This window comes from Thalassophryne amazonica, chromosome 23 (assembly GCF_902500255.1).
Source record: "Thalassophryne amazonica chromosome 23, fThaAma1.1, whole genome shotgun sequence".
Classification (NCBI taxonomy): Eukaryota; Metazoa; Chordata; class Actinopteri; order Batrachoidiformes; family Batrachoididae; genus Thalassophryne; species Thalassophryne amazonica.
This window is the reverse complement of record NC_047125.1, coordinates 35,564,371-35,587,052: the sequence shown is the minus strand read 5'-3', so window position 1 is coordinate 35,587,052 and position 22,682 is coordinate 35,564,371. Positions and strand designations below refer to the sequence as shown.

At 44.4% G+C, this 22,682-nt stretch overlaps 1 protein-coding gene across 2 annotated transcripts; it reads right to left on the bottom strand.

Annotated features, from left to right (window-relative positions):
• Positions 1-6,017: 6,017 nt before the first annotated feature.
• Positions 6,018-22,021, bottom strand: LOC117505178 (E3 ubiquitin-protein ligase Topors-like). 2 transcript variants are annotated; one of them, XM_034164743.1, is made up of 4 exons: positions 21,832-22,021; positions 16,917-19,411; positions 9,042-9,173; positions 6,018-8,116 (listed from the first exon to the last, which is right to left on the bottom strand). In XM_034164743.1, the coding sequence occupies exons 2-4, from the start codon at positions 19,406-19,408 to the stop codon at positions 6,217-6,219; spliced, it is 4,524 nt and encodes a 1,507-aa protein (XP_034020634.1). In that variant the 5' UTR covers positions 19,409-19,411; positions 21,832-22,021; the 3' UTR covers positions 6,018-6,216. The 2 variants fall into 2 exon arrangements, with proteins under 2 accessions (XP_034020634.1, XP_034020635.1); XM_034164744.1 differs by having other exon boundaries at positions 9,042-9,170.
• Positions 22,022-22,682: the final 661 nt, after the last annotated feature.

Genomic DNA, 22,682 nt, shown 5'->3' with positions numbered 1-22,682 from the left:
CCCTTTTAACAGGAAGAAACCTCCAGCAGAACCAGGCTCAGGGAGGGGCAGTCTTCTGCTGAGACTGGTTGGGGCTGAGGGAAAGAACCAGGAAAAAGACATGCCGAGAAGGGGGGCAGAGATCGATCACTAATGATTAAATGCAGAGTGATGCATACGGAGCAAAAAGAGAAAGAAACAGTGCATCATGGGAACCCCCCCACAGTCTACGTCTAAAGCAACATAACTAAGGGATGGTCCAGGGTCACCCGATCCAGCCCTAACTATAAGCCTTAGCGAAAAGGAAAGTTTTAAGCCTAATCTTAAAAGTAGAGAGGGTATCCGTCTCCCTGATCTGAATTGGGAGCTGGTTCCACAGGAGAGGAGCCTGAAAGCTGAAGGCTCTGCCTCCCATTCTACTCTTACAAACCCTAGGAACTACAAGTAAGCCCGCAGTCTGAGAGCGAAGCGCTCTAATGGGGTAATATGGTACTACGAGGTCCCTAAGATAAGATGGGACCTGATTATTCAAAACCTTATAAGTAAGAAGAAGAATTTTAAATTATATTCTAGAATTAACAGGAAGCCAATGAAGAGAGGCCAACACGGGTGAGATATGCTCTCTCCTGCTAGTCCCCGTCAGTACTCTAGCTGCAGCATTCTGAACCAACTGAAGGCTTTTTAGGGAACTTTTAGGACAACCTGATAATAATGAATTACAATAGTCCAGCCTAGAGGAAATAAATGCATGAATTAGTTTTTCAGCATCACTCTGAGACAAGACCTTTCTGATTTTAGAGATATTGCGTAAATGCAAAAAGGCAGTCCTACATATTTGTTTAATATGCGCTTTGAATGACATATCCTGATCAAAATGACTCCAAGATTTCTCACAGTATTACTAGAGATCAGGGAAATGCCATCCAGAGTAAGGATCTGGTTAGACACCATGTTTCTAAGATTTGTGGGGCCAAGTACAATAACTTCAGTTTTATCTGAGTTTAAAAGCAGGAAATTAGAGGTCATCCATGTCTTTATGTCTGTAAGACAATCCTGCAGTTTAGCTAATTGGTGTGTGTCCTCTGGCTTCATGGATAGATAAAGCTGGGTATCATCTGCGTAACAATGAAAATTTAAGCAATACCGTCTAATAATACTGCCTAAGGGAAGCATGTATAAAGTGAATAAAATTGGTCCTAGCACAGAACCTTGTGGAACTCCATAATTAACTTTAGTCTGTGAAGAAGATTCCCCATTTACATGAACAAACTGGAATCTATTAGACAAATATGATTCAAACCACCGCAGCGCAGTGCCTTTAATACCTATGACATGCTCTAATCTCTGTAATAAAATTTTATGGTCAACAGTATCAAAAGCAGCACTGAGGTCCAACAGAACAAGCACAGAGATAAGTCCACTGTCCGAAGCCATAAGAAGATCATTTGTAACCTTCACTAATGCTGTTTCTGTACTATGATGAATTGTAAAACCTGACTGAAACTCTTCAAATAGACCACTCCTCTGCAGGTGATCAGTTAGCTGTTTTACAACTACCCTCTCAAGAATCTTTGAGAGAAAAGGAAGGTTGGAGATTGGCCTATAATTAGCTAAGATAGCTGGGTCAAGTGATGGCTTTTTAAGTAATGGTTTAATTACTGCCACCTTAAAGGCCTGTGGTACATAACCAACTAACAAAGATAGATTGATCATATTTAAGATTGAAGCATTAAATAATGTAGGACTTCCTTGAGCAGCCTGGCAGGAATGGGGTCTAATAAACATGTTGATGGTTTGGATGAAGTAACTAATGAAAATAACTCAGACAGAACAATCGGAGAGAAAGAGTCTAACCAAATACCGGCATCACTGAAAGCAGCCAAAGATAACGATACATCTTTGGGATGGTTATGAGTAATTTTTTCTCTAATAGTCAAAATTTTGTTAGCAAAGAAAGTCATGAAATCATTACTAGTTAAAGTTAATGGAATACTCAGCTCAATAGAGCTCTGACTCTTTATCAGCCTGGCTACAATGCTGAAAAGAAACCTGGGGTTGTTCTTATTTTCTTCAATTAGTGATGAGTAGAAAGATGTCCTAGCTTTACGGAGGGCTTTTTTATAGAGCAACAACTCTTTTTCCAGGCTAAGTGAAGATCTTCTAAATTAGTGAGACGCCATTTCCTCTCCAACTTACGGGTTATCTGCTTTAAGCTACGAGTTTGTGAGTTATACCACGGAGTCAGACACTTCTGATTTAAAGCTCTCTTTTTCAGAGGAGCTACAGCATCCAAAGTTGTCTTCAATGAGGATGTAAAACTATTGACGAGATACTCTAACTCCCTTACAGAGTTTAGGTAGCTACTCTGCTCTGTGTTGGTATATGACATTAGAGAACATAAAGAAGGAATCATATCCTTAAACCTAGTTACAGCACTTTCTGAAAGACTTCTAGTGTAATGAAACTTATTCCCCACTGCAGGGTAGTCCATCAGGGTAAATGTAAATGTTATTAAAAAATGATCAGACAGAAGGGAGTTTTCAGGGAATACTGTTAAGTCTTCTATTTCCATACCATAAGTCAGAACAAGATCTAAAATATGATTAAAGTGGTGGGTGGACTCATTTACTTTTTGAGCAAAGCCGATAGAGTCTAATAATAGATTAAATGCAGTGTTGAGGCTGTCATTCTCAGCATCTGTGTGGATGTTAAAATCGCCCCACTATAATTATCTTATCTGAGCTAAGCACTAAGTCAGACAAAAGGTCTGAAAATTCACAGAGAAACTCACAGTAACGACCAGGTGGACGATAGATAATAACAAATAAAACTGGTTTTTGGGACTTCCAATTTGGATGGACAAGACTAAGAGACAAGCTTTCAAATGAATTAAAGCTCTGTCTGGGTTTTTGATTAATTAATAAGCTGGAATGGAAGATTGCTGCTAATCCTCCGCCTCGGCCCGTGCTACGAGCATTCTGACAGTTAGTGTGACTCGGGGGTGTTGACTCATTTAAACTAACATATTCATCCTGCTGTAACCAGGTTTCTGTTAGGCAGAATAAATCAATACGTTGATCAATTATTATATCATTTACCAACAGGGACTTAGAAGAGAGAGACCTAATGTTTAATAGACCACATTTAACTGTTTAGTCTGTGGTGCAATTGAAGGTGCTATATTATTTTTTCTTTTTGAATTTTTATGCTTAAATAGATTTTTGCTGGTTATTGGTGGTCTGGGAGCAGGCACCGTCTCTACGGGGATGGGGTAATGAGGGGATGGCAGGGGGAGAGAAGCTGCAGAGAGGTGTATAAGACCACAGCTCTGCCTCCTGGTCCCAACGCTAGACAGTCACAGTTTGGAGGATCCAAAAAAATTGGCCAGATTTCTAGAAATGAGAGCTGCTCCCTCTAAAGTGGGATGGATGCCGTCTCTCCTAACAAGACCAGGTTTTCCCCAGAAGCTTTGTCAATTATCAATGAAGCCCACCTCATTTTTTGGACACCACTCAGACAGCCAGCAATTCAAGGAGAACATGCGGCTAAACATGTCACTCCCGGTCTGATTGGGGAGGAGCCCAGTCAGACATTGTTTTTGCAAAGTTACACACCGATTTAATGTTAATTTTAGTGACCTCCGATTGGCGTAACCGAGTGTCATTACTGCCGACGTGAATTACAATCTTACCAAATTTACGCTTAGCCTTAGCCAGCAATTTCAAATGTCCTTCGATGTCGCCTGCTCTGGCCCCGGCAGACAATTGACAATGGTTGCTGGTGTCGCTAACTTCACATTTCTCAAAACAGAGTCGCCAATAACCAGAGTTTGATCCTCGGCGAGTGTATCGTCGAGTGGGGAAAAACGGTTAGAGATGTGAACGGGTTGACGGTGTACACGGGGCTTCTGTTTAGGGCTACGCTTCCTCCTCACAGTCACCCAGTCAGCCTGCTTTCCCGACTGCACGGGATCTGCCAGGGGGGAACTAACGGCGGCTAAGCTACCTTGGGCCTGGCTAGCTGTAGAATTTTCCACGGTGCGGAGCCGAGTCTCCAATTCGCCCAGCCTGGCCTCCAAAGCTACGAATAAGCTGCACTTATTACAAGTACCGTTACTGCTAAAGGAGGCCGAGGAATAACTAAACATTTCACACCCAGAGCAGAAAAGTACGGGAGAGACAGGAGAAGCCTCCATGCTAAATCGGCTAAGAGCTAGTAGCTGCGCTAAGCTAGCGGATTCCCAAAAACACACAAAGTGAATAATGTGCAAATAATCCAGAGGTGATTCAGCAGAAGGAGTGCCCCAATCAAGGCACCAAACAGGCCATGAAGCAGCACAGGCAACGCACGACAACAGCGAACGCACGACAACGGTGCTAAAATAAAATAAAAATAAAAAAAATAAAAATAAAAACGAAAGCGTTAGCAAGCTAGTTAGCTTGCCAACGCTAATGAAAGTTAGCTGATAAAAGTGCTCCGTCGCGATGTTTCGACCGTTAGAGGTCTTCCTTAGGCGTTGGAGCACAGTAAAAAAGTAAAAAAAAAGTAAAAAGTAAAAAAGTCTTGAAAAAGACTGTTAGTTCAAGTCCAAAGCAGCAGGTAGCAGTCTCTGTGTAAACAGTCCCAACAGAGAGCCAAAATTCTTATGGAAAAACAGGTCTGACATCACAGAGCCTGTGGAGCCACGCGGGGCGCAGCGGAGGAACAAACCTAAGTGACACCAGGAAAAACAGGCTCATGAAAGAAACCCACTTATGATGTCACAATGCTCATGATTTCAAGAGAATTAGCCTCATTGTTTATTGCACCAGAACAGATGATAAAAAGACAAAGTGCCTCTAGTTTTTGAAACGTTATACCCTGTCTGGGAATCAGATCCAGATCTTTGTCATGCGGACTTACATCCACATCAGTCTCTCTTAGACTGAACTTTGAGGATTTTTTTTTATATTTATAAAGTGAACTCACTGGGAATCAACAAGAGTTCCAGCAGTCCAAAAACCAGAACTGCTGGACAAAAGGGGTTTAAAGGTTAAAACTGTTCAACTGTTCAGATCCAGTGACAAAAGAACCTTTACCAGCTGGTTTTGGACCATTTGGACCCATGAAATGTGGAAGCTGGTTCAGCAACGGTTAAAAAGCTGCTGGTTTCTGGGAGACCAGTTCCACAAGCGAATATTGGATTTGTCCACAAGCTTCATGGACGAATCCAAATATTTTTGAAATGATCATTTTAATTTAGCCTCTATTTAACCAGGATAGTCCCATTGACATCCAGACCTCTTTTCCAAGGGAGGCCTGGACAATTATGAAGTTTCCAGTCCATCTAACCTGCATGTCTTTGCATGTGAGAGGAAACCCACACAAACATGAGGAGAACATGCAAACTCCACACAGAAAGGCCACAGGTGGGAATTGAACCCATGACTTTCTTGCTGTGAGGCAACAGTGCTAACTACTAAGCTACCGTGCTGCCAAAGTCAGACTAAAACCCTGTCTGGGGTCCAGATCCACGGTTTGAGAACCAAACCTGATGGTTTTGGTTCATTCTTCTCTTGGTTGTATTAAAGCGTTTGACTGGTTTCATGAACATTACTGTGATATTTTTGCAAAAGTGATCAACACGAGCAGCAAACCACGCCGAGCTCGCCAGCAAGTCTCAAAAACCTCACGTTATTTCCTACGAGAGTCCAAAATTCAGTTCTGAGCCGATACCTTCAAATACTTACTCTGTCATCTGTTGGTTAATAATCACATTATTCCCTTTGATCGCTTTGGGTGAAGAGAGTCAGACTCAGACAGTCAGATTCAGATGAACTGCTGTGTTCTGAAATGACACATGCACAGTGAAGGCAGGGCAGACCGATTTTTAGGGGGGACCGTTCGGTCAGCGACACTGGGACCAGACCGGGTGGCACCGGGTCCTAAAGTAAGACTGAGCCTGAACCTGTGTTCAGTTGTCTGCACAGCAGCAAAGATTTCAGAAGAAAAAAAAAAAAAAAAAAGCAGAAGAAACGTGAAGATTTGGGAAATAAATTTATTTTTGCTGCAGTTGAGAGACAAACCGAGCAAACTCTGATTCTCCTGCAAACAAACAAATGTTTCATCTTAAATAATCAACATTTGTGTGAAAAGAACAAAGAGGAAGCTGGAGTTTAAAACGATCTTTATCTGCCACAAACTTGGAAATGTTCTGAAATCTTCAGCTTTTTAATCTTCATTTTCTACGTTTGAACTTCAACCATCTGTTTGTGGTCCAGGGTCAGAACTATCACCTGACCTCTGTGACCCCAAACCTGGAAAGCTCAGAGAGGTCACCTGACCATCCAAGCGCATATCCCTCTGAGACCTGACGTGGACTCCAGAGTCCGTGAGGATTTTAGGGTGGGCATCGATGTGAGGTTTGGAACAGGACTCAAACCCAGAACTGGCGTGTGGACTAGAAGAGGAGGGTAAGGCTGTGTGGTTTAAGTGATCAAAGCCGACAACACTCTGTGGCGGATGCACACATTGTGAATCAATGTGTGGCAGGTGGTTCAAAGGAGGTCTGGATTCAGAACCAACCACTGACAGCATTTCCCCGCGCCCCCACAGCTCCCGTGACGCTGATGCCACGCTCCAGCAGTTAAGGTCGACGTGACATGTGGGACTCCTTTCAGGCAAACGGGCAGGTGTCACGGCACCCAGAGTGGGCGGTCCTGAAGCAGTCTGGGACTGCAAAGAACTCCGCGGTGGTTTCTCTCGGACACCGATGATGGATTTGGTCGTCTGATGGTGCAAGTCAACGGGCATCAGCGTACTACGGAAAGACGCTGTTTGGATGGAGCTCCTGCTTGCTGGCAAACATCTTTTGGACAGATTGTCTGTGGGAAAATGGGAGTGGCCAGGTGAGGCAGGACTGGGAATGGCGGAAGAAATGGAAGAAACAAAAACTGGAGGAGAGCCATTTGATGGAATGTCTGGAAGCAGGTCAGCAGGGACTACCCGGCAGGAAGTCAGTTCCCTAGAACCTCTGCAGGTGGAGTCTGTGTTGGAGGGGCACCCAGCTGAGTGTGAACCAATAGAGAACAAGGGTGCCCCCGAATCAGTGGGCGGAGCAGCAGAGGTGTCAGTCAGGACATTGTTTGAGATGGAATGTAACGATGGAAAGGAAGCGAAGTGAAGGTGAGGTAAGCAGGACGCCACAGAAGAAGAATCCACGGTTGTGTCAGAGGACGTGGCTCTGCCTTCAAACTCAGTCACAGCACCTGAAGAGGACTGGGCCGTGGATTTGGAGCTAACTGAAGCTGTGGGGACGGCCCGGTTAGCAGTAAGATGAGAATCCAGGAGGGACATGGTGGCATGTGAGGCGCCGTCAGTGGGAGGAGTTACTGAGTCAGCCGTGTCAGTGGGAGGGGACAAGCGCGGACTCTCTGCGTCCTTGTGTTTCAGTGGAGGCGGGGTGTTCCTGTTGTGTGGAGAATGAGGACTCGCTTGTTTCAGGAGCGGGGGGACATCACTGCCGTGCTGAAGAGGCGGAGCCAAATCAGAACACCGACCGTAAGTTCCGACATGGTCTCGGGGCACCCGGTCCTCACCTGCTGCGCCGTCGTCCTGCTGTGGACGATTCCAACCAACATCACACTGACTCCTAAAACATGTTCTGCTTTCAGGGGAGCAGCTTGGGTCAAAGGTCAAGGGCAGATCACATTTTGGCGCAATGATACCTTCCAGGTCACTGAGAATAGCTGCCAGGAGACGGCTGTCAGTGTTCATGACCTCAGAGTCTCTGGTTTCCTGATCACGTGATGCTGTGCTGTGACCTTCTGTGACCTTTTTGATCAGGCCGCGCGTCACAGCATCACGCTCCTGCAGGTGATCACACCCCTCCACATTTTCCACATCCACCTCACGCTCGCTGCTGCCGCTGTCCTCGACCGTCAGCAGGTCCGCCGGCTCACGTCCTCTGTCCAGGATGTCCACAGGGAGCTCACCCACTGCTCTGTCCAGGGCCCCGCTCACACCCGCAGAAGGGACCAATGGCAGAGGAGGAAGGTCCGAGAAGTCGACAGTCTGCTGGCTGCTGAGCGGACTGCTGCTGCAGACGTGGACATCCTCGCGGCTGCTGTCGCTGTTCAGCGTGATGACGAGCGGCGAGCTGAAGGAAACAGAGCAACAAGCAACGATAGTCACAAAGTGGCAACTCCAGTCTCTCCTGGCAACAACAAACACAAACGCCAGGTGATGGATGAGCGCAGACCTGACAACCACCTGATGCGGGGAGGAGGCCAGAAACACGGTGACAAAATCTTTAGAAATCTGTGAACATGCCCACCTGAACCCTCTCAAAAACCTGACCTCTGATTCCTGACAGTGTGTAACTGAAGATCACTCGAGAGACGTTCACTTTGTCCTTCTCACTTTGACAGAAACAGCAACCTTCTCTTCATTGTCTCTGGGGTTTGTTCCAGTCTGATGTTGCATTGATGACACATTATAAAGGTGGAAATTATGAGCTCCAGCTGGGAAATAAAATGATTTGAAGATAGAGACAGGTTGGATTTTGTGCTTGGAAACTCAGGCGGAGTTCAGGGCTCCAGTTTATCCACCTTCAGAACGACAGTCACGGCCTCCTCTGTCCTTATGGCAGTAATATAACAGAAGCCATTTAATAACTTTGAACAGTCAACTCAGGTCACAATCATGTCAGGGTGCAGGTACTTCAATTAGGTGCACCTTCTTAACCATGGAGGCACGGTGGAACAAACATCACCAAGCTTCTGATACCTGCTAACAACACCAACATTTGACTCTTGGAGAAGCACCAGAGCACAGACGTCTCGTTAACCGAACAGGAAGCCAGATTATTTCAGGTATTTGTCTAAAAGCTAACAGACACTGCTCGCGGGCTCTGTGGCCCTCGACACTAGCTGTGCGTCTAAACACAGCACTGTGATTCTTGTTGGCGTTGACATGCAGCACAGTTGGCCAATAATTAACTTTTTGTGTCCAATCACACATCGATGTCCCTGTGTGCAGGTTGGCAGGTCTGTGAGTTCTGATTGGCTGCTTGTACTCAGTACCTGCTGCGTGGCGTCCTGCGGTGGTGGTGCTTCCTCCGGCGTTTGGGGGCAGGAGGTCGTGGTGTGGCCACGATGACGGTGCCCTCATAGATGATTTCCACGCTGGGACTGCGCTCGTCTCTGCACCTCCTGCTGTTGCCATAAAAAAACAAAACACAAACAGCAACATGACCCACCCTCCAGCTGTGTACGTGTCAGAGGTCACACAGGGTTCAAACATTACACCCCAAAACATTTTATTACCAGACAGAAGAAACAAAAACAATCTTCTAATCTATCAAATGTCTTTTTTTCTGTTCATCAAACGTGAATTTGTTAATATGGTCAAATCCTGTTTTAGTGTGCTAACACACTCAGGGTTCTCACCAGCACAGTTGAGCATAGGGGAACTCTATGCTGTGATTTGGATCCCCTACGCCAGAGGTCTCATATGTGTTCCAGACACAGAGCTGAGGGGGTTCGGCTGCTGAAACACCTCCTTATAGCTTTTTAAACGCTGTTTTGTGTGAGATGACAGCACACCTGCACTGAGCTTTACAAAAATATTTTTAGTTTTTTTTTTTTTTTTTTACTCTGAGCCACTCTGTGTGTGTGTAAAAACCAGCTGAAGACCCGCAATGCGTTAACAGCAAATACAAACTGCTTTTTTTTTTTTTCACCCAAATGCACCTCAAGTCTGTTTCTGAGGATGGCATGACATAAAAAACAGATAAAATGTTCTTACTCATCTATCTGGTCCTATTTTCTGCATACACGTTATCCATTCTTCTACTGAGACAGCAAACTAGGGGCAACTCCAGCAGAAAGGGGGCGTTGGGGGTGCGACCCCCTACAACACCCCGAAATTAAAGGTCCACTTTTGTCCACACTTTTTCATACTACCAGTACTACTTATAATAATTTCAACAACTAACATGTTTAGAAAGAATTTAAATGTCAAAAATATTAAAAAGAATTTAATAGTTACATTTATGAACAATGTAGGTTATAAATTGTAAGTTTTACCGTTACAGTGTCATCAACAGTTAAATGAGGTCAAAACAAGTATTTATGTTCATTGAAGTCAAGAAGGGGTGGCTATAAAGTGAGTACTGGCAAAACTGGTCATCATTTTCATGTTGAGTTGGCAGGGGGGTGTTGTCAGTACCTGCTGAAAGTAACTAGTAACGTGTTGCAGGCATCCATTTCAAAATGAGCAAATATTTGCACAAAACAATAAAGTTTATCAGTTTGAACATTAAATATCTTGTCTTTGTGGTGTATTCAATTGAATATAGGTTGAAGAGGATTTGAAAATCATTGGATTCTGTTTTTATTTACATTTTACACAACGTCCCAACTTCACTGGAATTGGGGTTTTAGCTTAGTTACGTTCAAAACTGAGTAATCAGTAAAGTAATTCAGTTACTTTTTCAAAGAGTAATCAGTAATTGGATTACTTTTTTCAAAGTAACTGTGGCAACACTGCCGGTCGGGTTCTAGCCACGGTGGGCAGCGCCGACAAGTACTGCAAATTTTCACCAAACTCTCGATTCAAACTGGCTGTGCCGTCAGGCATAGATTTTCTGAGAAATTAACTGAAATGTTGCTGAAAATATACCAATTCAATCATATTTCAAGCTAATAGAGTCGTAGTTTCCCTTTATTTTGCATTTTTAAACAAATACTTAAGTAATTAGAAATATGTAATTTTCCTCGTATCAAATCAGCCGCAAACAGCAAGAGATCTCCAGTCAAGTATTTTCTGTGGCCACACAGCACTGTGAACGGCACTTATAGTGCTGCATGGCAGCTGAAAACAGTGTCTGTCCACTCTGAGCTGAGAAAAACAAAACACCATCAAAATCATAAATTAAATAATCCAGAGGTCCTTCTGTGTCTGTATCTGATGATACATTCAGAAATTTATGGTTTATTTTACAGTTGAAAGGCTTCATGTTTCCATAAAGCTTCAAGAAAACCAGCAGAAGGTATGAGCAAGAAGCAAGGGGAGGGGCGAGGGAGAGAGTGGGGAGGAGGAGCACTCAGGGTTCATCTTTAAAAGAGTAGCTTTGAAGCCTGGGTCCCAACGAATAATGAAGGATGAATAATGAGCCATGCAGCATGTTTATTTTTGTTTTGTTTTTTTGCTACGAGAGGGTTTCTTCAACTATTGTGGGAGAATGGTGGCTCTGAGTGGCTCTTAGAGGCATTATCTTCAGTTAATGAGGCTCCTCTCCGAGTGTGGCACTAATTTCAAGATGTTCAAAATTTAGCAACAACAGTGCAGCACAGTTTGTGTACAAAGTACTATGATGACTTAGAGCCATGTGCGTGGTGCTTACGAGGCTGCTAAAAGTCCATTATCCATGCGCCTGGCAGCTACACAGGACCTGAGAGGCTATAAGTGAAGTGCACATCTTGGGCCGTGCGGTGCATTATGGGTACACTAAATTTTTCGACTACCAATCCACATTCAAAGACGGCGGAAAGCAGCGAGTGCTATGATTTGGACCATTTCAACCACTGGAAAGTTGATGATTTAAAGTGTTTTTGTAAGCTCTGCAGATTGCCTGTTGCAACCAGGACTACATACGGCAGTAGAGAGAAACAGAAAGAAGAGCTGGCTGCCCTTGTGTGTGCTGCATCAGTACAGAAACTACTGTTGGTGCCGACAAAGGAGGAAGAGCGCGCTGCTGTCGAAAATGACTGGTCCTTGTTGATAGTTGGAGACAAACAAATTTCTGACCCCTTGAAGGCAACTGACGGATGGTTAGACGAAGTCCAGGGTCTGAAACTGTGGATATTGCAGAATATTTGCTAAGCAGGGATGAGAAATCACTACTCCGTCGGCTTCATAATGACGACAATGAAGGTTAGTCTCACTTATAACCTCTTTGGTGTCACGTTTGTTTTGATAAGTTGACAGACGTACAGTGATATGTGCATGCATGCAGTTTGTCAATTTTACAATATTATGTGCCACGTCATTCATGGCGCAACATTACAGTCATAAGCCGATGCACAAAAACGGCGGCATGGTTTCAGGATATTGACAAAATAAATGTATGCAAGAAACTTACAATTTTAGTCCATCTTTTACATCTGTCTGGATCTTTCTTTTCTGTGGGGAAATTGTGTAGAATGAACGGAGGTTTACGACCACATTTCTTCTTCTTCTTTCCGTCTTTGTTTGGACTCAGCGGAGCTTTGCAATCGTGTGTTTTCAGCCACCTTTCAAGCCTATAACTTCCGTTCGAGCATTTGAAAACAGCACAATGTGCACCTGTCATTATTGTATGTGTCACTGAAGGCTTAAAGCCTTTGAAACAATCCCTGTAAGCCTTAACGTTCACAGTCCGCTAATGCTCCCGTATAGGAAATTCAATGGTAGCGATGTGTCTTTGGTAGCTGGAATTTTTGACCCACGCGTGAGCAGATGTGTTGCGCACTTCGCCTATTTTTGGAGTGGCTGCCCTCTTGCGCACACAATTCCACCTGTTCTGTGCACTGGACACTGTATATAAAATAATTATTTTGTAGTGTATTATAATCATTTTCTGCCAAACCTTGGATGCTGAAAACACCTCTAATCGCTTCTGGAATCACAGAGGACTGTTTCATCTGGATTCTTTTTTTCCCCTCTCTTTCCTGCTCCATGTGGAATGTATTCTGGAACAGATTAAGGCAACTATTTTAATAAAGTATGTCTATGGCTGATTTAATATCTTCATAATGGATCGCATGAGCTCGTCTGTGTGTGCGCACTGAGGCAGCTAAGTTGCTGTGCTCCAAAGGAGCATTTAGGCAGAAGCCAGGTCACAAAACAGTGATTTTTCAGTCATCAATGGACAAACACAAAGTTAAAATTTGGATGACTGTGTGAAAGTGGCGGTATGTTTAAAGCTGTGGAAAAAATAACTCCAGTGAAGCTGCGTAAAACAGTGCAGAGCTGTGCAGCAACACAGGAGAGTGTGCAAAAGACTGATTTTGAAGACATAACACAAAGTTAAAAGTTGTATCACGGTGACTTTTTTTTGGAAGTGATCGAGTTGCAGCAGTAGGTGTATATAATTAAAGCGCCCACCTCATTGTGTATGCAGAATGGCAGTGCGTGCGCAAAAGAGTGATTTTGCAGAAATAAACGGATGAACACAAAGTTGAAAGTGAAAATGACTGTGTTTAAAGCCAGGGGAAAAAAAAAGCCAGCGAGCCACAGAGCCAGCGAGGAGCACAGAGGCGGCTGTCCAGGAACCTGTGGTTCGGTTCCAGCTGGTCTGGTGCATTACAGGTGGACATCAACCTGGCACACAGCGCATAACCACAGGACTGTGCTGGAGCGTCTATTTTTGGACTGCATTTAAAAAATGTGACATCTTTAAATGCTGCAGTGAATTGAAAACCCACACTTTAAAGGTGTGGGAGGGCTGGAGGATTGGACCAAACCCATCATGCCTAAATGTGTGCCAACATGGCGTTATCATGGCACTACGTGGCTTAGTGTGGCTGATGTGAGCCATTTGAGGCTCTAATGACAGGTCGGTCGTGGCTCACTAGAAGCTGCTATGTGGCACATGCGGGGTACATAGAGGCACCTTCATAGCGGATACGAGATAGATGAAAACGTGGATCATTCTTCAAATAATTGCTGACACACCCATGTGTGGCTCATTATTCATGGCTTATTATTCGGTGGGACCCAGGCTTAACAAATCAGCCCAGGTTCAGCTCTTGTTCAAACAAGACAAGTAGAGGTTATATTGTTAAAAAAGAAAAAATAATGCAATCCCACTCAAAAATGTAAAAAAAAAAAAAAAAAAAAAAAAATCCCACTCAAAAATGTAAAAAAAAAAAAAAAAAAAAAAAAACTGTCAGGATGACAGAAAAGCCTGCTTCACTGGATTAAAGCTACTGTCCATCAAATATTAATGTGTTTTTTACCTTTTCAACATTATTTCTTTTATTAACTTAGACTTGATATTGTACTTGGCAGTGATATTTTCATGAATACCTTTAATAAACCCACATGTATGTACCATTAAAGCCTACAGTGGTGTATCAAGGGTTGGTATGGTTGGACCTTACTTGTGTGAAGTGCCTTCAGGCAGTTTGTTGTGATTTGTCGCTATATAAATTAAATACATTTAATCATTACCAAATCATGTCAGTCTAAAGTACCTTCAACTCAAGACCTTCATACACCCCAGCAATTTTACAATCAACACATATATAGAAGAGATCGCTGTTGTTTACTTCCACCTTTCCCGCGCATGCGTACAGACTAGTAGACAGAAAACACCAGTGGTGAGAAAATGCACGGGAAGATGACTTCAGACTACGTGTCAACTCTTGATCCCGAAGATCGAAAGTGATATTGTGAGAAACTAAATCATGAAGATGACGACCGTGAAGGCTTTCAAGTCTTTGGAGGTGTAAAATTATTTTATCAGTGGTCATGTGATGGAATGCTGTTATCAGCCTGTTGATGTCTGTCTGCTCTTTCTACTGTCTGGTTCCATCTTTGTGGGCTGAGTGCAGCAGCAGGAAGTTGCTCTGAGGGACTTTTTAAACACGGTCCAAAAAAGACAGTCCCGCACAGTCCGGCCAGTGTGTGCATCATCAGGGTGCAGGTCACCTGTGTTAGAGTCATTAAATGTAGCAGTTCTGTGTGTCCACCCAGTGCAAGGATGAAAAAACAACTAGTGTGAGACCAAAAAGAAAAAGAAACACAATACAATGAGGTGTATAATTATATACACCTGCACGTTGATGACATACAAGTGTGGAACACATGACTTCCCAAAAATAAAAAAAATAAAAAAAAACCCCTGAGCACAACACAAGATCCACAAACACAAAATCAACACACATTTTAACAACCTGAAAGCCACCAGACCTGCTAGAACCGAACCTCTGCACTCCCCGTGAGCTTTATTTCTTCTGTGTCTTACAGTCATTTTGACTCCGGTGAGTCCAACGTTTCACTTTGTGTTCATCTGTTTGTCTGCAAAATGACTCTTTTGCGTGCTCCTGTTCTGTGCAAATGCTTGTCTTTAGGAATGCTAAACTTTGTTTAATTTCAAAAGAATGAACCGAAAATCAGATGGTTGTTAGTTTGCAGCCCTCATAATAACATCAGTCATAGCTTATCATATAAATGTGGAGCTGTACAGAGGAAACCAAAGGAAAAAAGAAACAAAATCCAGAAGGGCAGTGGGTTTAATGTGATGAGTTGGAACACAGGGTGAGCTCATGTCTTCCACCTGTACTGGACACTTCTGAGCCAAACCACATCTGATCCTCCAGATGAAATACTTGCAAAGTGGAAATCTTTCAAATGGATTGTCATCCATCTGGATGTGATGTGTTTTTACACATGGCGCTGAGCTAATCAGTCCAGTGTGATGGATCACTGAGTGCACGCTTTGAACGGTGACATCTTCAAATATTAACACAGTCAGTAGCTGAAGAAGAGTTTTGTGCCTACCAGTATGACCCCTGCACTGGCGCGTGACGTCATCACGATGCCTTCTATTTACATCAACCTACGTCGCTGTTTGGACCAAAGCTTTGCCTTAGTTATATTATTTAACTTTAAATGAATGAATCATTAAACATGTCCATTAAGTCAAAGTTCAGTCAATGAGACACTTGCACAGGTAGAAGAAGCCCCGCCCCTATTGTCACAATTTCAAATCATTCCCAATTGCTAGAATAGTCAAATTCATACTTTGGTAATTACTCCATCCTGATTACAATATTAAAATCAATCACACAGTCAATGAGGATGTAATTAAAAGTTGAAATGAATAAATTAAAAAATGATTACATTAACAGACACCCTGCAGTCATTGTTACATCATATCCTGTTGTGTTTATAATAAATATTTATATTTATGGTGTCTTTTTCCTGGTTGAAATGTAGATATGAATGAATGAGTCTACCAGAATTAAAAACATACACATTACTTTTCATGCTATTTTATTTGTCAAAAAATAAATGTCCAATGTTTCTTATAATGTTAATCAAGAAATCATCTCATCTAAAACAACAACAAAGCAGTTACGGTTTTAATTTAAAGACAAATGTCAAAGATTTCTAAAGAATCTCTTTTTTAATACTTAAAACTATTTTAATTACAACTTTTCAAATGTAAGAAATGTTTTTTAACTTAATGTACAATAATCAGAAATCAATCTTGAAGTAAAAAACACATTTGTAAGGATTTTCTTTAATAAACTGCTGTGTTCTGATGTTTCTCTGACACACATTTCTACACTTGTTTTCTGTGTTTTAGTCTAATACCTTGTTTCTTTTGGCTTTAAAGTGAGGCTGTAACAAAGATTTAAAAAACTTGGGCTTTACTTTACAAAGTTACAAAGTTCTGAAAATGCAAGAAATAGTGTTTCACAGGGTTATAAATTTCTAAATTTTCAGGAGGGGGAGGGAAACCCCCCAGACCCTCCTACAGTGCTTGCGCCTGCAGCGCCTGCAGCGCCCACCGCGCGGCTATGCCTCATCAATTTCTCCCCTATGCCGTGAAAAAATCCTGGTGAGAACACTGACCTTAATCAAAGTTTCTCATGGTGGTTCCTCAAGGTGACCTCTGATCACTCTCTGCTCCGCCCAAAACACACCCTAACATTTCTCTGCACAGTGGGCGGAGCCATAAGGAAACAAACAGCAATTTCTTAAACTCTGTTGTTGGTTTAAAGTTGGATATGCACAGCCTGAGATTGGCAACGCCCCTCAGGGCGTTTCTGTCAATCCAGAACTCATCACTGTATATGAATTAGGCCCCACCCCCTCTGGTTTTTGACACTTTTTCTGCACATTCTGACTGTGATCACATAATTTGACACTAACAAGGTGATAACGCTTTAAAGTGACCTCACCTGTCCACGCCACCGCTGACACTCCCCCTAACAGTCTCCTTCCTCCGCCTCTCTTTTCTTCGCGCCCTCGTCTTCCTTTCACCTCCTCCCTCCTTCCTCTTGTCCCGCTTGCCACACGGTCTCCAGGTCGGGTCTTTCTCGTCAATGTTCAGGTGGCGACTCTTGTACTTCCGCTTCCCGCTGGGCTTCTCGCCGTGATGGGAGTTGCTGCAGTCACTGGGGGAGAGGGAGGGCGTCGGTGGCTTTTGTTGCCGTGGCGAAGACCACAGTGGTGAAGATGAGGAGGACTGTGACGGCGAGTAACAAGAGGACGACGGAGGGGACATGTGAGGACTGCGGTACTCCCAGGTAGAGTCAGGCGGACTTGGCGGCAGTGGCGAGCATGACTCGATGCTGGAGTTGAAGGGTGATGATGAGTGTGAGAACTCAGAGCGACGCATCATGGCGGGATAAATGCAGCGGTTTGGGTTGTGCAGGACGCCAACTCGCTCTCTGTTCTGTCCCCTCTTCCTCTTCTTCCTCCGCCTCTTCTCACTCACCATCTCAGCTTCTGGATGCCTCACACATGTCACACACTCTTTCCCGCACTGATGCTCACTGTCTCGTGGCGATGCAGGGCTGAGCGTGCACACAGAGATGTGACCGGACTCACTGACACCTGAGCTGGCCGACCATGAGCAAGCCCTCAAGTGGCGGTGAGGGGCTGTACCGTTCTCCTCCTCCCGATATGAGTCATCTCTGTGCTTGACCGATGTGGAAGGCGGCACTGTGGGCGGGTAAGAGAGGGGCGGAGCAACAACTGAAGCAGTGCTCTCCTCCTTTTTCTCATCCTCCTCGCCCTCTGTGTTGGAGGACAGCTGCACCAGCTCGGGTGTCCGCTCTGCGATTGGCTTCTTATAGCCCACAATCAGACACTCCTCCACCTCCTCCTCCTCTCCCTCACGCCTTTGCTCCTCCTCCAGCGTGACAGAGCTGAGCGAGAGCGGTGCCAACATGCAGGATGGCTCAATGGTGGAGTAGGAGGGGCCTGGCGTTTCATCGTCCCAGGCTGCATTGCTGAGAGAGCGCTCTGCCTGGATGTTGTTAGCACGGGCAGCGCCATGCGCCTCTTCAGGCCTCCCTCCTTGCTGCCCCTCCTCTTCATCCTCTGATATGGCAATGACAGAATCGCCATCGTTGGAGCTGATCATCTCGTCGTGCTCCAGGTCAGGGGTTGGCGGCTTGTACATCGCCTGCAAGTCATAGTCCTCCAGGGTGAGCGGCGAACGAGCAAAACTAACCAGCTCATGCAGGAAGTGGTCAGTGCAGGCCAGCAGATATGGCCGCAGGGGGCGAGTGATTGCATGTCTGTCCTCCAGGCCGTGACGGGCGAGGCACACCATGATGACACGCTGAACAATGTCCACGAGCGAGCCATGGGAGCCGTACAGCACTGTAAGCTCCCGCCGCAGCCAGGGTCGGAGTCTGTTCAGGCTGGCGGGGTTGTGACGGAAGGCTTCTGCCGTGACATCACGCTGCTCCTGTTGTGCTTGGTTACCGTTGCCACTGACCCCAGCAATGCCACGGACTCTGATACTGCTACGGTAGAGCGCACGCCGCAAGGCCAGAGTCTCTCTGTCCCTCAGCCGCCGTAGAGGTGCACCTATCTGCCGCAGGCGCTGCCGCATCACCAAAGTGGACAACAGCCGCTGTGTCGAATGATCATTGAGAGGGGTGGGGTCAACCGTGCCACTGAGACCAGTCAGACCTTCAAATATCACGCCGGGCTCATCCACACGTGCTCCGGACAGCACGCTGTGATCCTCTTCGCCCTCCTCGCTCTCCTCAGGAGATGCATCCTGATGGTGAAGCGCAGACTCAGGGTAGCGATCCCTACCTACTCTGCGTCCTGTACCTCCTCTCGCTCCTCGCTCCCCCGACTGCTGCCGCGCAGTCGTCGTCGTAGCACCAACACCTGCCGCCCGGCGCAGCATCCGCCTGATCTGGTGGTCGCTTCTTGCTGCTGACACCATGGCCGCCACCATGGCCACGGTAGCGGCAACACTGCCGTTGTTGGGCGACGGGTGCAGCGTGTACTCCTTGAAGTCATCCTCAGCACGGACAGAGTGCAGGATGGAGGTAAAGGGCTGTTTACAGAGTGGACACTCTGGCTTGTTGTGGGACCACTCCTGGATACACGGGAAGCAGAAGCGGTGCAGACAGCGGTCCAGATATGCCAGGTTGTTGAAGCGGTCCAGGCAGATAGGACACTTAGAGTCTGGTGATGCCTCCTCCACCGCTAAAGGTGGTTGTGTTGAGTTGGTGGCAGCAGATGAGGATGCGGCGGTTGAGGCATTGCTGGGTTTCTTCTTGCGGCTGCGGCTCCTGCTCTCTCGGCTCCGTTCTCCTTCTTCTGGCTGGCTGCCGCCTCCTGGACCACCCTCCCCACCACCCGCTTCTCCAGCCACACCACCATGGCGGCGAATACGCAGTTTCATCCGTGTGGGCGCCATCTCCTGAAGCACAGACAGCAAACAGAGACATTAAACAGATAAAGTTAAAGCTGGCAAACAATTTCCACAAACAATGAAAAATAATCCTACAAATAATAATTACTCTTAGTGATCAATATTCCCACAAATACTTTGATAAATTTTTGTACAAATATTGATAAATATTCCCATAAGGATAAACATGATTTCAAAGAAGAAATAAATACTTGAAAATATTTGAAATGATTTCAAAATAAACTAAAACAGACAAGATGCCAGAAAGCAGCTGTTGACTGGTTTCAGGCCTGATGGTGGCGCCAGTGGCGGTCCTAGCCTGTTTGGCGCCCTGGGCGAGCAACCCCCCCCCCCCCCAGCAGGGCATACTGCACTACTCCACTTGGGGGGGTAATAAGCGCCCTCTGCCTGCTGCGTGGTGCATGTATCTTTCTGTCATTGTCTGACAGACAAGTTTTAACCGGAGGATCCCCCCCACCATCACAGGCACAATCAGAATTTCTTTTCAATTTTTATTTGAAAAAACGTGGAAGAAAGTTAAATATTACTATAAACATAACAAAACAAACAAACTGTAATACTGGGTAAGTTAAAAGTATAACACACAAATAAGAAAATAAATAATGTAGAAATAAATACAATAAATAAATAAAATAAAAATATTACTGTAAACAAACAAAGACAAAAATAAACTGTAATACTGGCTAAGTTAAAAGTATAAAATACAAATAAAAAATAAATACTGTAGAAATAAAATAAAAAATAAAATAAAATAAAAATAAGGCATTTCTAAATTGCACCAATATAAAACCATTTGAGAAATTATGTGTACAATGGCACTTTGATAAAGACATAAATCTCACTGCACAACTGGAAGAAGGTCTGAACTTTTTTATAGGACAATTTACAGTATTTCACATTTTGGGGAACAAAATGAATTGCACAACTGTTGTGTAAAGTCCTATCCTTCATTAATAATAATTCAATAGGAGATAATGATTCAATAAGAGACTACTAACACACTATTACTTTTCAAACAAGAAATACAAATTAAAATGTACAAATGAACATTGTAGAAAACCTATTTGCTGGTACTGTACTTTGAACAACAAGATATAGTTTAATGTGCACATCAACTGTCACCTAAATGTTGACCCTCCTTGCCTTCCTTGATGCAAAATCATCAATAATATCATCATATGAAATCTGCTGATGACTGCCAGGCCACTGAGGCGTTCCTGAGACAGAGTAGACCTCAGATATGTTTTTATCATTTTCAGCTTTGAAAAGCTTCTCTCTGCTCCAGCCACCGTGACAGGAAGGGTAACTGCAATTCGAAGAGCAGTCCACAAATTTGGACAGATTTCTGAGAGGTCACTCTCATGGACAAAGGTTAGCAGCTCAAGAGCAGTATAGAGTATACTATATATGACTATATAGTCATAGAATATACATGGTCCAAACTACATCACAAAATGCTGTTTGTTTAGTTCAAGAAGAATTTCGATCTTCTAATATTTTCTGCTCTGCTGCTGTTAACAAATATGTCGTCCTAAGCAGCTAAACGTAACCAGTTAGCATCTTATGTAAAAAGTCTATCTTGCAGCAGCAGGTTACAGCCTACGTAACACATTTCACACAAGAAATGACACAGCTTCTGCTTACCTTTAGCTTTTGCTCGTTTCTCCTCTTCTTCTTTTCTCTTTTTCCTAAACTGTGCACCTGATGGCTTTGCCCTTTTCTTTTCCATCCTCCATAATACGCACTGAAGAGGAATAGGTGATCACCCCAACACAACAACAGCACCAACACAACAAAACCTTCTCCAAACCTCCAGAACCTGTTACCTGTCTGTCAGACCATGGCAGAAATCTACATGCACCAGCACCACACAGCAGGCAGAGGGCGCTCATTACCCACAAGTGGAGTATAGCGGTAGGCACTGCTGCAGCGGTTGCAATGCGTTTGGGGGGACCGGGGGTGGGTCATGCCGCCCCAGATAAGAAGCCACCCTAGGCGGCTGCCCATATCACCCATATCAGAAACCACTTCTGGGTGGCGCTGCCTCTTTGGCTGTAAACGTGGTCCGTGGTGTCCCTCAGGGATCCACATTCAGTCCCTTACTGTTTCTGGTTTATGTTGATGACACGCCGGCAGCAGCTGAACATATTAACTCCTCTGCTGTACGCAGTCAACTCGTCTTCCTGACCACCGGCAACATCTTTTTGGGGCTTTTGTACATTATTGGATTTAATAAACCAATCAAAGAATCGGCGAACACGACTCTCTGAGGATCATTTGAGGATCTGATCACCTCTGATGCTTTTTATGATCTTTGTAGGACTTTAATCATGTTTTTAATCATTTTAACTCCACAGAATGCAGCTAAGGATGCTAACATAAGCGAGCTAACTGTTAGCTTTTCTCACCTTAAACTCCCTTCGCCGCTCCGTCAGCCTCTCATCCGGGGTTTGGATTCCTCCAGCGGGCACAGATCCACTGTGTCACCGTGCAACGGCTCCCGCAAATCCAGTGACTTTAACGCTGAATTTCGGTGTCAATACGGTGACATTTAGGTTGCTAAAGACGACAACTGTGCTCAGCGAGCGGAAGAGGCTGCACTGCATGCTGGGAAGTGAAGTTTGTTTCTGACGTCGAAGATCGTAAGGAAACATGACGTCTCACTCCTTCACCAAAAACTTCACCAAAGAAAAGGTTCGAAACTTCTTAACAGTGGTTCGGTTATTTTTCATGCATGGACTTTGAGAACTGATTTAGTGTAATTTTGGGGCGCTGAAGCCGAATCTGAGCTCACATTTCCTCGATCACATCACGTTTTTCGCATATGCATGTTCCGTATTGATGGATTATGCAAAAGTTGCTCATTCACTCACAAGTTTGACGCCACTAATCGCACAAAAACAGCTTCAAAAGCATCGTTTTAAACCAGGTTCGCTGTAATGTCGTTTATGGCGCTGAAGAGGTGTGTGAGACTGCAGCTTTAGCTTCATTGTAGATACGAGAAATTTGTTTTCATATCTCAAAAACATGATGTGATCTGCAAAACCTAATACCAGATTTGGATTCAGTGCCCCCAAATGAACCAAAATCCTTTGAAAACACCTCTATGCAAGATATTGTGGACTGCTCAGTTTAGGTTGGTAAACCTGAAGAAACGATAAAGCCACACTGGAACACGTTTATTTACAACAATCAACAGACACTTTGCTTCTGCTGCTGGCAGTCTGGATAATGCATCTGCATTTCCATGTTGTTCTTT

What these genes read in the sequence shown, in the direction of transcription:
- LOC117505178 (XM_034164743.1), bottom strand. Translation starts at nt 19,408, where the DNA reads ATGGCGCCCACACGGATGAAACTGCGTATTCGCCGCCATGGTGGTGTG. An exon ending in GTCAGCGGTGGCGTGGACAG is followed by an intron (nt 9,174 to 16,916) that starts GTGAGGTCACTT and finishes TTATGGCAACAG; the next exon opens with CAGGAGGTGCAGAGACGAGC. An exon ending in CGCAGGACGCCACGCAGCAG is followed by an intron (nt 8,117 to 9,041) that starts GTACTGAGTACA and finishes TGTTTCCTTCAG; the next exon opens with CTCGCCGCTCGTCATCACGC.